Raw genomic sequence first — 15,398 nt, 5'->3', positions numbered from 1 at the left:
ATGTGTGTAAGATTTACCCTGTCCTTCTTGAATTATGGTGGTTACAGACGGCGGTTTAGTGGTAACAGATGGTGGTTTGGTGGTAACAAGACTCTTCGTTGGTTTGACGGTGAGGTCTGTACTGCGGTTTACGGGTCTTCCCCAACTGGCTGTCTCAAGCTCCTCCTTAATCAAAGAAATCAATGGGTATGTTCCCTGCCCACAGAATGTGCCTTTAAAATCATCCAGGGGGAGAGACCAGATCATGGCTCCTCCATAGCCATCTTTGATGACGAGTTCTGAAATCTAAAATTGTTATAACTTTAAACAAATGAAACTTATTGCAAAACCAATCAGATTAAACATATTGCGCTTGCTTGAAAACAAACCAGGGCCGTAAATTACATGGAGGCGGAGGAGGCAGCTGCCTCCTCCAACTTTTGAGCCAAAAAAAATTAAAATTTAAAGTTCATTAGAATTTATGTTGTTTCCAATAACTAAGAACATGATACCTCCCTTAAAAAGCATTCCAAATCTTTCTTTTAGAATGAGTTAGTCAAGTAACATCTTAGAAGGCCCTAGAATCAAGGATTTTGCACGAAACGTGTTCAGTGTGCACAAAATGTGCTCAGTGTCTGGGGGCCTGGGCGGCCCCCAGACCCCCGCCTAATTTCCTGCCTCCTCCAAATTGAAGGTTAATTTACGGCCCTGCAAACTGGATGTACCGTCAATAGACCAGGTTTTAAAAAAGAAAGTTTTCTCACCTTTGTATAGAGACTCTCCTTGTCATCAAAACCAACCCACAGTTTCGTACTTGGATTCACGAAATACGGAACTTTGGCTACCGGGTCTCTGTATGTAGTACCCTGACCACTCTTCTGCATCTCACAAATCTGCATGTATATTTACAATTATTATCAACAAGCGATCTCACTGTAACTGCAGTATTTGAATTTTGAATATATATATATATATATATATATATATATATATATATATATATATATATCACTATAATCCAACAACACTCAACATCCAAAGTGTCGGATCTAATAGTATAAAAAAGGATATAAAAAGCACTAAAAATGACCAACGACAAGGACAAAAGTGAATTGTCAAATTTTCAGGACAACCGGTCTCTTCCTCAGGACGATAGAATATTTACATAGAAAAGATCCAGCGTAGGACTGATCAGTCTTGACGCTCGATGGGAACAGACTTTTCTATTGCCACATATTACACTCAATGATTTTAATATGTAGACGCTTTGTTTGTTATCAGCTTTTGTAGTTTAGTTGTAGTTTTAGTGTAAGGTGAAGATAACGAACAGTGATCAATCTCATTACTCCTACAATCAATGCAAAATAGATAGTTGGGCAAACACGAACTCCTGGACACACCAGAGGTGGGATCAGGTGCCTAGGAGAAGTAAGCATCCCCTGTCGACCGGTCACACCCGCCGTGAGCCCTATATCCTGGTCAGGTAAACGGGGTGTCCTTTTCTATTTAGTTTTCTTATTCTATTGTCCTGAGGAAGGGACAAGTTGTCCTGAAAATTTGACAATTCATTGTTGTTCGTGTCGTTGGTTAATTTTAGTGATATATATATATATATATATATATATATATATATATATATATATATATATACCCATCAAATCAATGTTTGGTTTTTTGATACTGTTGATTTCCCAGAGTGTGATCCGATTTCCCAGATCACCACACTTTGGTTTTCTGTTTCCGTATTAGCACGAATGCAACGGATTGTGTGTGTGTGTGTGTGGAAAATATCGACCGCGTCACATAAAGTAACAGCCCGGACACAATATGTAGCAGATATCGATACAAATTATTCTCTTAAAGTCTTCAAATATCTTTATCGCTCATGCTTTCGGTTTGTTTATATGAAGTATTCCCGCAAAAATGTACCACGTGAATATGTAAATGATGTTAACTCGTTCGTTGTTTATTTACACAAAGCAAATATAGAATCCGTTAATTCATTTCAGATATATTTTCGTCAGAATCCTGTTCGAATATTAGTTCAAGAATCGCCATATTATTTATTTTCACGGAAAGTTAAATGCAATATATCAAGTAATACAAAGTCGTTATTCATCTAACCCACCTCTTCCTTATATTCATGCACGATTAAAAATATTTTTATTGTGATATACTAGGTCGATGTCTGATTCTAAAATATTTTCACCATTGATATTATTAAAAAATTTATGCACAGTAATGATTTCATTTAACAAATCAATTAACAAACACTGTCAGTCAAACTATTTTCAGTTGCGTATAAGGGTGGTAGTGAAGAAGTAAATCCGCAGAACGGACCTGATGCCATGGAGTAACTCGCTACGCGATAACAATTTAATCTCAGAAAATGTTTAAAAGTTTTGTTATCATCTAATTCAGCAAATACCAACAACAGTGAACTTGCAAGACATTCTGATAGAATACTTTGATTTACACCAAGATATATAAATATACAATATTTGTAAGAAGTTGGCCCTTTGCATGCTCTAGTCACGCGAACTAAATGATTTTTTAATATTATATATTTTAAACATATTATAAAGAAGGTGTTGCACGTTTCATGTTAATTTCCCTAAAGGTGTTGGGTGAAATATCTATAAAATAAAGTTATTCAAATATATGATAAAACCAATTGAAACTAATATCTTGATTCAAACATTTTTGAAAACAAGTTTAAAAGACGTGTATTAACAAGAATTAGCCAAAATAATTCAAATCAAGCAATTTAAGCGATTTATATGATTTTTAACGTTAAAATAGAGGGGTATCCCCGAAATTCAGAAAAACTGTCTCCGTGAAACAAAATAAATTTAGCATGAACATGTTCTTTGAGTTTTCTACTAAAAAAGACTGTCGCTTGAAATTTTGTTTCACAAGGGCATTTTTGTTGTAAATTTCAAAAAGTCGAAACGATTTCACTGATATCAACTTCACCCTGTACGTTAATTTTCCTTTATAACTTAAATTCGACTGCTTGGTTCAGTGGATAAGGTCGTAGATTTTAATACGTAAAGTCATTTTTTTTAACGACCAGATTCGAATCCCTCACGGAATTTTTTTTCAATATTACGTTTTCCATTTAGATTTATTTTCTTACTTGAAACATACTTACAATGTGTCGAGTTTGAAAAAAAAATTACAACCTGGACACTGTTTAGTTTGTGAATGGGCGTCGCAACAAACACATTGAACACAACATGTGATGTAAATAACTGCTAAACAGTTTAAATGGATGTATCCCAATATATAGCAAATTGCTATGGTACTTCAATGTTTTCAGGTGCATGTACATTGTACTTAGAATTTTGTTGAACTTTATTAATGCGTATTGAACTTCCCATATTTTGTTTTGTGGTCAGAGTTATGTACAGATGATTGTGGAAAATATAAGAGCTTTTAGACTGTACATAGTAAAGAATATTTAATATTTGATACACTCTCAACTCTATACATTGTGTCTAATACTCAGAAAAAATAAAACAATCTAATTTTCACGATTTCAAAAATTATGTTTAGATTATAATGTATGGACACATAGAATATTTTAGGCTTGCCCTCAGTATTGGGAATTTAAATGGCAAATACGTAATAAGAGTCTAAATAGGGATGGAGGTAAGTTCTACGTCACTAGTGTTTAAATACCAGGCACCTTGGCACCCCAGGTGTGGATTAAGCGAGTGCCTCTAGGATGTATTGTCTCTTTTTCTCGTGTACATGTTGGAAATAAAAAGTAAAACAGAAAAAGAGCCTCGTATTATTGATTTCATCTTGTACATGATTACATATGTATTATGTTCTGAATACTTGATTTTTGTAAAATCCCCAGAATTTGTCAAACTTTCTACCCGGCAAGTTCGCAACCAATTCGCAGATTTAGTAAATGTCATAAATGGAAACGTATACATAAGCGTACCCTTTACGAAAACGTGAAGATCACGAACAGTAATCAATCTCATAAAGAATACAAAATTTAGAGTAGGGTAAACACATACATGTACCCCTGGACACATCAGAGGTGGGATCAAGTGTCTAGGAGGAATAAACATCCCCTGTTGTCACACACCCGCCGTGATCTCTTATCTTGAACATGTAAACTGGTTTTCCGTGCGCGTAAGCTGTGTTTTGTATACGAAAGGGTGCAAGTCCGCTCGTAAACGTAGGTTTTGGCATAACCCACGACTGAAATTCTTTCATGTTTTTCATAAACGACTATAAAGAATAAAGCAATATAGAATTATCACAAAATTGGTGGGACTAATGATTGGAGAGAGAGAGAGAGAGAGAGAGAGAGAGAGAGAGAGAGAGAGAGAGAGAGATTGTAAACGATTTACATACATTTTCCACACATACAGAAACCAACTTTTATTCGCGGGCAAATTTTTTTTACAGGATTTGCGAGAATCTCGGCATCGCCAAAATTTCTCACCGCGAACAAGTACTCCGAGATTCCTCTGACTCTTACCACCACCATGTGCGGGAGAGATTCAGAGCGAACTACGCACGTATTGAAATGTGGAAATGTCGGCGACGAGACACCAGCTGGTATCGCTGGTTTGTCTACCTTTTACAACTTTATTTCGCGGATCTACCTTCCAAGACGTGAGAATTCAGTACTGGGATTATTATTGTACAAGTTAACCATGACTGATATTATGTCATAGCTGTTTAAACGTCCCTGACATCAACAAATGAAGCATCACTTTGACTTAGGTCACCCTCACTCCCCGCCATTCAATTTCTTTATGCATGAAGTCAGCACACAAATACACAAAATTCCAATTGGTGTCAAAGTCTGAATGATAATCATCCGATAAATGAATCCTTGCGTCTTCGAAGGTAGATCCGCGAAATAAAGTTGTAATAGGTAGGCAAAGCAGTGACACAAGCTGGTGTCACTGAAGTTCCATTTTTCAATATGGAGTCCGCTCTGACTCTCCCACGTCACTGTGTAAAAGCGGTGGTAAGAGTCAAAGGAATCTCCGATTAGCTCGATATTTGCAATCAAAATTGCAAAAGAAGCTAAAAACGTGCTTAATTAAATGCTTGGAACACCGTCAAAGTTTGACAGACGTCTTTGAGGAGGAACATGGGAACTGTTCGTGAGATGAAATTTCAGGAAGTTCAGATATATTGTTCACAAAAAAATATCAACCTACCGACCCTAATTTTGAAGAAGATATTGCCGGAAACACATGCTTTTTTAAAGACCTATATACCTCATAATAAGACAGAAAGCCTTTCTCTCTCGTGTAGGGACCTGCTTTTCCAGCGCCCGATACTGGAGCACCGACCCCGTGGTTAGACGCGTCCACCAGGGTGAAACTTCTGCCATAGGTTCCCAGCCCAATGATCAACTTTTCTCGGGGTACTCCTTTCTGATGCCAATAATTCGCTGCAAATGCCTTTAGAAATATAAGATTTTCAAAGAAGTTAACAAACTGCAATTGTTACTTTTATACCTAGTACATATATAGATTCACCAGCATTTGTGTTTTTAAATAATGACAGATCATAAAAGATTTTGTTGTAAAATGCAATTTCTAAGTTGCTATGTAGTTATTATTTAGTTATTCCCCATTGTTGAATTCTTATGTGCAAAAAGTCTACACAAAATAAATTATTGTACACACGCCGTGGGTAAAAGTATTTAGCTCAACAGTAATATATTCGATAAAGAGAGATCGTCAACTGCTTAGTAAGTATAAAACGTAGAAAAGCTCATATCTGTTCCAAGTCTCACTTTGATTTTTATGCCCCCGAGATCGAAGATCGGAGGGCATATTATTTTTGTCCTGTCTGTCATTCTGTCATTTTGTCATACTGTAATTCTGTCTGAAACTTTAACCTTGCTAATAACTTTTGAACAGTAAGTGATAGAGCTTTGATATTTCACATGAGTATTCCTTGTGACAAGACCTTTCCGTGGGTACCAACATTTCTGACCCTGTGACCTTGGAGTTTGACCTACTTTTTGAAAACTTTAACCTTGCTAATAAGTTTTGAACAGTAAATGATAGAGCTTTAATATTTCACATGAAAGTTCCTTGTTACAAGATCTTTCCGTTGGTATTGAACCTTTTGACCTTGACATTTGACCTACTTTATTATTTTTTTTTTTACATTGGTCATAGCTTCTAAATGGTAAATATTAGAGCTTTCATATTGTACATGAGCATTTCTTTTGACAAGATCTTTCTACTGGTACCAAGATATTTGCCCTTGTGACCTTGGCCATCTTCGGAATTGGCCATTATCGGAGGCATTTGTGTTTCACAAACACATCTTGTTGATAAATATAACGAAAAGGTGAGATAGTAGCTCATGTTAACTTTATGACCACGGTGTCAGAGCTGCCCAAAATGCACATGTACCTTATGAGTGTTCGTGGATAAGGTTTTTAAAGTAAATATCAGCGCCTTGAGGAGATATTGAGTGACCTGAAGTGTCCACTGACAGTACTGAGTGACCTGAAGTGTCAACTGACAGTACCGAGGAAATACTGATCGACCTAAAGTATCCACTGACAGTACTGATGAGATACTGAGTGACCTGACGTGTCCACTGACAGTACTGATTGACCTGAAGTGTCCACTGACAGTACCGAGGAGATACTGGGTGAGCTGAAAGTGTCCACTGACAGTACTGAGGAGATATTGAGTGAGCTGAAGTATCCACTGACAGTACCGAGGAGATACTGGGTGAGCTGACGTGTCCACTGACAGTACTGAGGAGATACTGAGTGACCTGACATGTCCACTGACAGTACTGAGTGATCTGAAGTGTCCACTGACAGTACCGAGGAGATACTGGGTGAGCTGAAGTGTCCACTGACAGTACTGAGGAGATACTGAGTGAGCTGAAGTATCCACTGACAGTACCGAGGAGATACTGAGTGACCTGACGTGACCACCTGACAGTACTGAGGAGATACTGAGTGACCTGAAGTATCCACTGACAGTACTGAGTGAGATGAAGTGTCCACTGACATTACCAAGGAGATACTTGGTGAGCTGAAGTATCCACTGACAGTACTGAGGAGATACTGAGTGACCCGAGGTGTCCACTGACAGTACTGAGTGAGCTGAAGTATCCACTGACAGTACCGAGGAGATACTGAGTGACCTGAAGTATCCACTGACAGTATTGAGGAGATACTGAGTGACCTGAAGTATCCACTGACAGTATTGAGGAGATACTGAGTGACCTGAAGTATCCACTGACAGTACTGAGGAGATACTGAGTGACCTGAAGTATCCACTGAGAGTACTGAGGAGATACTGAGTGACCTGAAGTATCCACTGACAATACTGAGGAGATACTGAGTGACCTGACGTGTCCACTGACAGTACTGAGGAGATACTGAGTGACCTGACGTGTCCACTGACAGTACTGAGGAGATACTGAGTGACACCAAGGTAGATACTGTGGTGGATGTGAAACTATGCCACATTCATGTAAGACTGAGGTGATACTGAATGGCTCTAAAATAAAGTTTAACATGACTATCAATGAGCTTGAGATTTTTTGTTCATGTCTATTTGTGTTTTTTTAAAATGTGTTTTTTAATTCAATGTATTCCCCTTTGAATTAAATAGTGTTTTTCTTAGTATATCTCACAGGGGCTAAGCCCGTTTTGGGCCCGAACTCTGTGATACCATAAATATAGAAAGGGGTCTAACTCTGACACAGATGAAAAACTAACCACTCGCTTCAAATACCTAAAAAATCTTAAACTAGGTAAGCTATGCGTAATTTGTCGTTTTCCTTGCATAAATTAATGTTTTAACTACTTGCATGCCAAATTTCAAGTCATTGGTTCTTAAAATAACAAAGATATACGTCATCGTTCTCTCGATTTCACTTGTTTATTTTTACTAGGACATTTACCGGTCCAGGTCACGGAGTCGTTTCTCGCCAATGACAGCAGTGAAATTCAGGCTAGTATGGAAGATTTCGGACCTGTCAATTAAAATTTCAAATCAATTATACGCTACTTACTTCCTCATATTTTAATAATGTTCTTTGTGTAGACGTTACACGACTTATTTTTCCTCAGCGGCATCAACTGTTGACAAGATCTGCCATTTTAATGAATACACTAAATACCCGATAGACTTAAAATCTCAAATACCTTAAAACTGATCAAAACATTATTCTTGTGATATTGCACTTAGAGAAGGAAATTGAACATTATTTCTTTGCTTTTTTAATTTTTTGTTTTTGTTTATTCTATTTCATTTAGATTATTATTACCCACTCCCCCCTTGTTTAAAGTTTTAGACATTTCGGGTATTTAGTGTATTCATTAAAATGGCAGATCTTGTCAACAGTTGATGCTGCTAAGGAAATATAAGTCGTGTAACGTCTACACGAAGAACATTATTAAAATATGAGGAAGTAAGTAGCGTATAATTGATGTGAAATTTTAATTGACAGGTCCGAAATCTTCCATACTAGTCTGAATTTCGCTGCTGTCATTGGCGAGAAACGACTCCGTGACCTGGACCGGTAAATGTCCTAGTAAAAATAAACAAGTGAAATCGAGAGAACGATGACGTATATCTTTGTTATTTTAAGAACCAATGACTTGAAATTTGGCATGCAAGTAGTTAAAACATTAATCTATGCAAGGAAAACGACAAATTACGCATAGCTTACCTAGTTTAAGATTTTTTAGGCATTTGAAGCGAGTGGTTAGTTTTTTTTATCTGTGTCAGAGTTAGACCCCTTTCTATATTTATGGTATCACAGAGTTCGGGTCCAAAACGGGCTTAGCCCCTGTGGTATATCTAAGGAACATTTCATGCTGGGGTTTTTTATTTTCGGATTTCTTTTTTTTAAACGTCATATTGCGCGACTTAATGGCAACTTTATTTATACCATAAAAACAATGTTGATAAAGTAAAAAAGACCATCTACATGTAAGTTGCGGTTTACAAGTAACAATAAATCATATGATAATGTCTTTGTAGACTTAAGATTAGTGGAATCTCTTCCTTTACATATATGCATGAAATGTCTACACTCATTTAAAGGGTATATTTGGTGAAGGTACATAAATGAAGCACAGAATTCTGATTATTTAAATGAAGAATAATTCAACAATAAAGAATGAGGCAATGAAGGTGTTATTTTGTACATGCGGCATTGCCATAACGAACGATTTTAACAACCTTTTTGCATTGTACTCCGTAAATTCAAAAGATTGTTGACGCCAAATCATTTTTGCTATGATATAATATATAGATTAAAATTAAATTTTATCTATCTGGCAGAGGGAATGGGAATGCTTCTACTCAATATGACAGGTTATTATTGATGCTATGTATTAAAATACATTTAGCTTTACAATATACCATACCATACCTTGATAGGTACTTACAACATTCAAAGTTTTATCCGAATCATTGTTCGAGGCGTAGAGTCCAGTATGTAGACCAGTGAATGACTCCCAAGATCCATGCAGGTCGTACGTCATTGTACAAATAAAGTCCATGTATCTGATAGAGAAAAATGATTATAAATGCATTAATCATGTAGGAAATCTTTACTAAAATATAAAAGTAAAATGTCATGGTATACAAAAACTATTGTTATTGAGTACCGTAACATTTGCTTTTATTTCATAATATTTACATTTATTCTGATTTTGCCCTTAATATTGTTAGCAATTCAAACATATACTTTCAATTTTGAAATACTAGCAACTGGGATGTCAAAATCAAAACGAGGTACTTCAACGTTATTCATCATGACGTTATACAGTGCCGTCAACATGACATTGTATGTAACAAGGTGAATACAATAGAAAATGTAAATATATCAAATGTCTTGCAGTTTAACTGTTTTGGAAAGTATATGAAGTGATATACCTTGATTCTCTTCATACTGGCATATTTTTCATGGAGGACTAACACGCTTTATTCAATATAATGATGTGAATAGACTTAAGGTAGTATCTCATTATACTTTTAAAAACTTATATGTTGTAACATGATAGTTTACTTTAAAATCAATTTTGGTTCTTGTAATTACTGATTTAGAAAAAGTCTTGATGGAAGTTAGAATTTCAGGGTGAGAAGAATGCAACAGACTAGACATTGATTTCAACTGGGTCTCCTGCATCTCTTATCAGATGTTCCATCAACTGACTTATCTGGCTACGGGGAGCTATATTCGGTTGACTGTCACATTATTTCCGTTTTAATAGTCTTTATCCCCCCCCTCACAATCTAGGATCTTTATCCCTCTAAAAGTAGAAAATAAAACGCAACAGACCGAGATTTAAACTCAGGCCCTCTGAATATATCTTTAAGTGCTCTTCCAATCGAAGTATTTTGCCAATGACAATTGAATCCAACTCATCTACTTATAACTCCATCGTATCGAGTCATTGTTCTCGAAATTTCCTGATGACCAACTCCACGGAACTGACAATTGAAAGGTCTGCCAGGATTTAAGAATCCTGGATTGTGAGTTTTTGGTGACAAAAACCTTTAAAGAAGAGGGAATGTAGTGATCAATTCGGTTAATGACCACTAACAAGATAGGGTAGCTGATACAACACCCGATTAGGGAAGTTCAGTTCGAATCCTGCTTAAAATGTTAAATGGAACAAAAATATAAGCGTACTTTGCCATCACTGGGACGTCGTAAGCAGTGTCTATGACACTCTGCCCTGCGCCAACAGCGGCTGTAAATAATAACCGCTCCCTCCCTGTGGTAGCAGCTTCCTTGTCAAATGCTTCACGTGTTTCCTACAATTTTGAAAGCATACTTGTACTATATCAAGCTTTATCATTTTAATTTATTTTCCTTGTGTAATTTTACGTCCCATTAAAGAAATTTTCACTCATGTAGAGATGTAACCAGGTTTAAGTGAAGTATCATAAATTTTGACTTGTGCATAGCGTCAGGGTTGGTTCTTTATCGAGAAATCGCCTACTGATCTCCTATTTTAAGGACATATTTAAAGGATCCGTACTTTTCATTTCTAAAGCTAAAAGCTGGGTGCTTGGCGAAGGAACAATCGCTGTCTATTTAAAGGTATTACAGTGTAGGTGTAACATGGTGTTGGGGTCAAAAAGTCGATCCGGGGATTTATTTGTGAAGTGAACGCCCTTAATCACAATGTTACCGTGGCCGGTCTGTAGTACTTTACTGATATTTATATAATATACAAAACTCAATAATTCGTACTATCAAGATTTATACAATGCTACACACAGCTTGTTTAGAATACAAATAGTAAGCAATAAATCTGTTGTTGTGAAAAGATATATATTCTATGGTCGTTATAACGATGTAGTTTGCCAGTACAACTTGTCATTAGGTCAAATGCTGTCAGATGTGTTTCATACCGATTGTTAGGCCTTTCTTAGCACTCAGATTTTGACTACGGATAACTCCGTTTACCTGATCAAGATATGGGGCTCACGGCGGGTGTGACCTGTCGACAATGGATGCATACTTCTCCTAGGCACCTGATCATTCTGTGGTATATCCAGGGGTACGTGTTTGCCCAACTCTCTATTTTGTATTCCTTATAGGAGTTATGAGATTGATCATTGTTCGTTATCTTCACCTTTTATTATTTAAAACTGACCATCCCATAATCAGTTAATTTACCTTACAAAGATGAGCAAAGTTTGCTTTATCATAAGGTTTCCCATCCCGGTTTGCTGGGTATTCCCAATCCATATCGAGGCCATCAAAGTTGTATTTCCGTAACCACGAAATAGCAGAATCAATGAACTCTTTCCGATTTTGCGCTGTAGACGCCATGTTTGAGTAAGCCAGGCTTCCGGCTGTCCATCCTCCCATTGCCAGCAATGTTTTCAGTTTAGGATTTTGTTGTTTATGAGCATTCACCTGTGCATACCTAAAACAAAGAAAAAGAAACATATATTGAAGACAAAGCTAAGGATGAAACTTTAAAGAGTTCTTTCTTTTAATTACATGAATGAAGATCTACATAGCAAATATAAAGCCATTTTAAAGATTTGAAAGGCGTTTTCCGAATATGTTAATACTGGAAAATACTTTGGGCACTTCTTCTTTACAGATACAGGTTAAATGGGGGTTAACTCTGCGCACTGTTTTTTTTATCAATGGACCTTCAGTTTTCATGAGTTTGAAATGTACCATATTTTCCAAATCAGTTAACCTCACCATGTTCGTCTGTGGCGTCGTGAAGATAGGATTTAATTTTGTACCTTTCAGTTTGGTAAAGTCCTATGAATTATTGTTATATCGTTTATAGTTAATTCATTATATTGCTTAATCATTTTTAATGGCATTTTTTTTTAAACATTGAAGTACTTCTTTACTAGTTTGAAAATACGGATGTATATTTAATTGCTGTTATAAAATTTAGAAATTCTTTTCAAAATTAAGGATTATCTCCCTCACGCATAGCTCTTATCCTTTGACGAATTTGACTCCCACTTTTTTGGCACACCGTTTTCCCCTATAATAGCTCTAAAACTTTATTGTTATTTCGGATTTCAAACATTTCGGTTGAGCATCACTGAAAAGACATTATTTGTGGAAATGCGCATCTGGTGCATCAAAATTGGTACCGTATACGTTTTACATTATGACCCCTGGGTCGAGGCTTCTGCTGGTGGACTGTTAGTCCCCGAGGGTCTCTACAGCCCAGTAGCTAAGTACTCCGTTTAAACTAGCTTGAAAATACGGATGTATATTTAATTGCTGTTATAAAATTTAGAAATTCATTTCAAAATTAAGGATTATCTCCCTCACGCATAGCTCTTTATCCTTTGACGAATTTGACTCCACTTTTTTGACACACTGTTTTTCCCTATAATAGCTCTAAAACTTCATTGCTATTTCGGATTTCAAACATTTCGGTTGAGCATCACTGAAGAGACATTATTTGTCGAAATGCGCATCTGGTGCATCAAAATTGGTACCGTATACGTTTTACATTATGACCCCTGGGTCGAGGCCTACGCTGGTGGACTGTTGGTCCCCGAGGGTCTCTACAGCCCAGTAGCTAAGTACTTCGTTACTAGCTTGAAAATACGGATGTATATTTAATTGCTGTTATAAAATTTAGAAATTCATTTCAAAATTAAGGATTATCTCCCTCACGCATAGCTCTTATCCTTTGACGAATTTGACTCCACTTTTTTTGGCACAGTTTTTCCCTATAATAGCTCTAAAACTTTATTGTTATTTCGGATTTCAAACATTTCGGTTGAGCATCACTGAAGAGAAATTATTTGTCGAAATGCGCATCTGGTGCATCAAAATTGGTACCGTATACGTTTTACACAGATATAATGAAAACGACAAGTCTTTAGTCACTCTTTAAACTTATAGAAAAGTTGGGGTCTGTGTAGTTTTCAATGAATCAAGTGGTATTAAATTTTTTGCACTTCAAATTCCACATGTATCTGTTTCAACGTTGCCTTTGTTACATATAGATCTAGCGCATGTTATCGATTTTCCCAAATAAATGTAAAATAGGAAAGTCATCATAATCTAATAAACCTCCTTATACATTTCTTATACAAATGAATATTGTCTTAATATTAAAATTTCCAAAATTGAACATTTTATTGAAATTCATGTAAATTACGGCGTAATATCCTGAAAATTAATTTGAAACATTAGATTGAAATTATCGAGGTAGAAATGTAACGTAAAACACCCAAAAACTAATGAAATTTTAGGACGTAGCATGCATGTGATGTGAGATAATGTAAAGTTGGACCTATAAAAATTCCTTGTGTATCCAAAGTTGACAAATTTTGTGTAAAATTGTTCAAGAAATGAAAATTGTAAGCTGCCTGATTCTAATACACAATCTACAAATTACAAGCTTAATGTTTCAATCAGTTTGGCTACTTAGAAAATAAAAGTGAAGAATATGGAAAGAACAAAGAATGTATTTCTAATTTATTTTTGCATCTTTAATGTACTGTTAGTTAAAAAAAATTCGTACTTTTCAGAATCATTTCGATTCATTACCAAAATCTGTTGGATTGTGGAGTCATTCAGTGAGCGACTGAAGCCTTGGAGACACCCACAGAATGTGGTTCCTATTAAACAGGTACATGCATCATTCATGAAAAATTACGTGTGCTTGATTGCTGTCATTTGCAACAAATACAGAAACCTCTAAATTCTGAAAATCATGAAAGTGACCAAATATTGGGAGCAAAAATGAAGGTAATATATACAATGCATTATAACTAATGTTTTACCTCCATGAGAATTTCTCACTATAAATTATGTCACTGATACAGGTTACATATGACTTTGATTTCCATACATTAGGATTTAGCAACTGAAGCACAGGTTCCGGATGAGAATTGAATCTGAACAACTCCACAGAAGATTGTATCATTAAGACTCCATTGACGCTATAGATTGTATCCAATACCGGTATTTCTACAACTCTCGTATGAGGATATCCATAGCCTAGGAGTAGGGAGTACAAGTTAAACATTGTTAGGGAGTACACTTTTGAACACTTGTTGAGATTACTTTATCTATGATATCATATTACGAGTCTTGATTAGAGTTGCGACATCTTAAATAAAGTTTATCTTTTCTGGATACAATACTTTCTAGTAGCTTTACTGGTTGGTATTACCAGTGCCGTGCTGGTACAAGACTTGTATTGTTGGTGTATATGCACATGTGGCATCATTCATCTAGTACCTTGGATCAGGAAGGTACTTAAATTTTGTCAACTTTGGAGCCCATAATTAGAGGATGCACTCTTTAGAACTCATAAATGGTTCAGGTCAATGAGAAAAGTAGAACAGAAGAGTGATATTATAAAAACTTGATTTTAATTTGAAAGTGTCTGTGATATTTTGCACTGAATTATGAAAATAGATATGTTGTTTACTTTGATGAAATGTTTTCAGAAACCTGTACTTTTGAACCAAAATTCTGAGATTTTGTCCCAAATAGGGACTTCAAATAAAATGAATTGATTTATAATTATTTTTGTTTGAATGCTTAAAATTGAACTTAAGATATGACATTAATTATTTAGGTGAAATTTTCTATGCTAGAAATTAGGAAATATTTCCAGAAACTTCTACTTTTGATACAAGTTTTTGAGATTTCCCCCAAAATAGATTTCCCCCAAAATTGGGACTTTAGAAATTGTATTATAATGAGTTTCATTTAATGTCTTAACATGAAGTGTTAAATATGACATGTTATTATATACTTTCAATTTCATCTCTTCTTTTTTCTTTAAAAGTTTGCGGGCATATATCACACGATATATGCCCGGAAACATTCCGGCCCGCAAACATTACGTCACAATCAAATTTCTACGCCGTTAATTTTCAAATTTTTCGTGTTTTTCATCTTTTACTCAGTTAAAC

General features: G+C 35.8%; 1 protein-coding gene across 2 annotated transcripts in view; it reads right to left on the bottom strand.

Moving 5' to 3' along the window:
* Nucleotides 1-15,398, bottom strand: part of LOC125667914 (uncharacterized) — a 179,568-nt gene that overhangs the window by 33,258 nt on the left and 130,912 nt on the right. The window contains exons 38-43 of one of the 2 annotated variants that reach the window (XM_056161949.1): nt 11,650-11,902; nt 10,654-10,778; nt 9,404-9,521; nt 5,238-5,423; nt 744-872; nt 18-285 (exon numbers count right to left, since the gene is read on the bottom strand). In XM_056161949.1, coding sequence (XP_056017924.1) covers nt 18-285; nt 744-872; nt 5,238-5,423; nt 9,404-9,521; nt 10,654-10,778; nt 11,650-11,902 — 1,079 coding nt within the window. The remainder of the gene's footprint in view (nt 1-17; nt 286-743; nt 873-5,237; nt 5,424-9,403; nt 9,522-10,653; nt 10,779-11,649; nt 11,903-15,398) is intronic. The other variant, XM_056161948.1, reaches the window with a different exon arrangement.

The sequence above is a fragment of the Ostrea edulis genome, chromosome 4 (assembly GCF_947568905.1).
Source record: "Ostrea edulis chromosome 4, xbOstEdul1.1, whole genome shotgun sequence".
Taxonomy (NCBI): domain Eukaryota; kingdom Metazoa; phylum Mollusca; class Bivalvia; order Ostreida; family Ostreidae; genus Ostrea; species Ostrea edulis.
The sequence above is the reverse complement of the archived record's forward strand: the minus strand, read 5'-3'. Positions and strand labels throughout refer to the sequence as shown.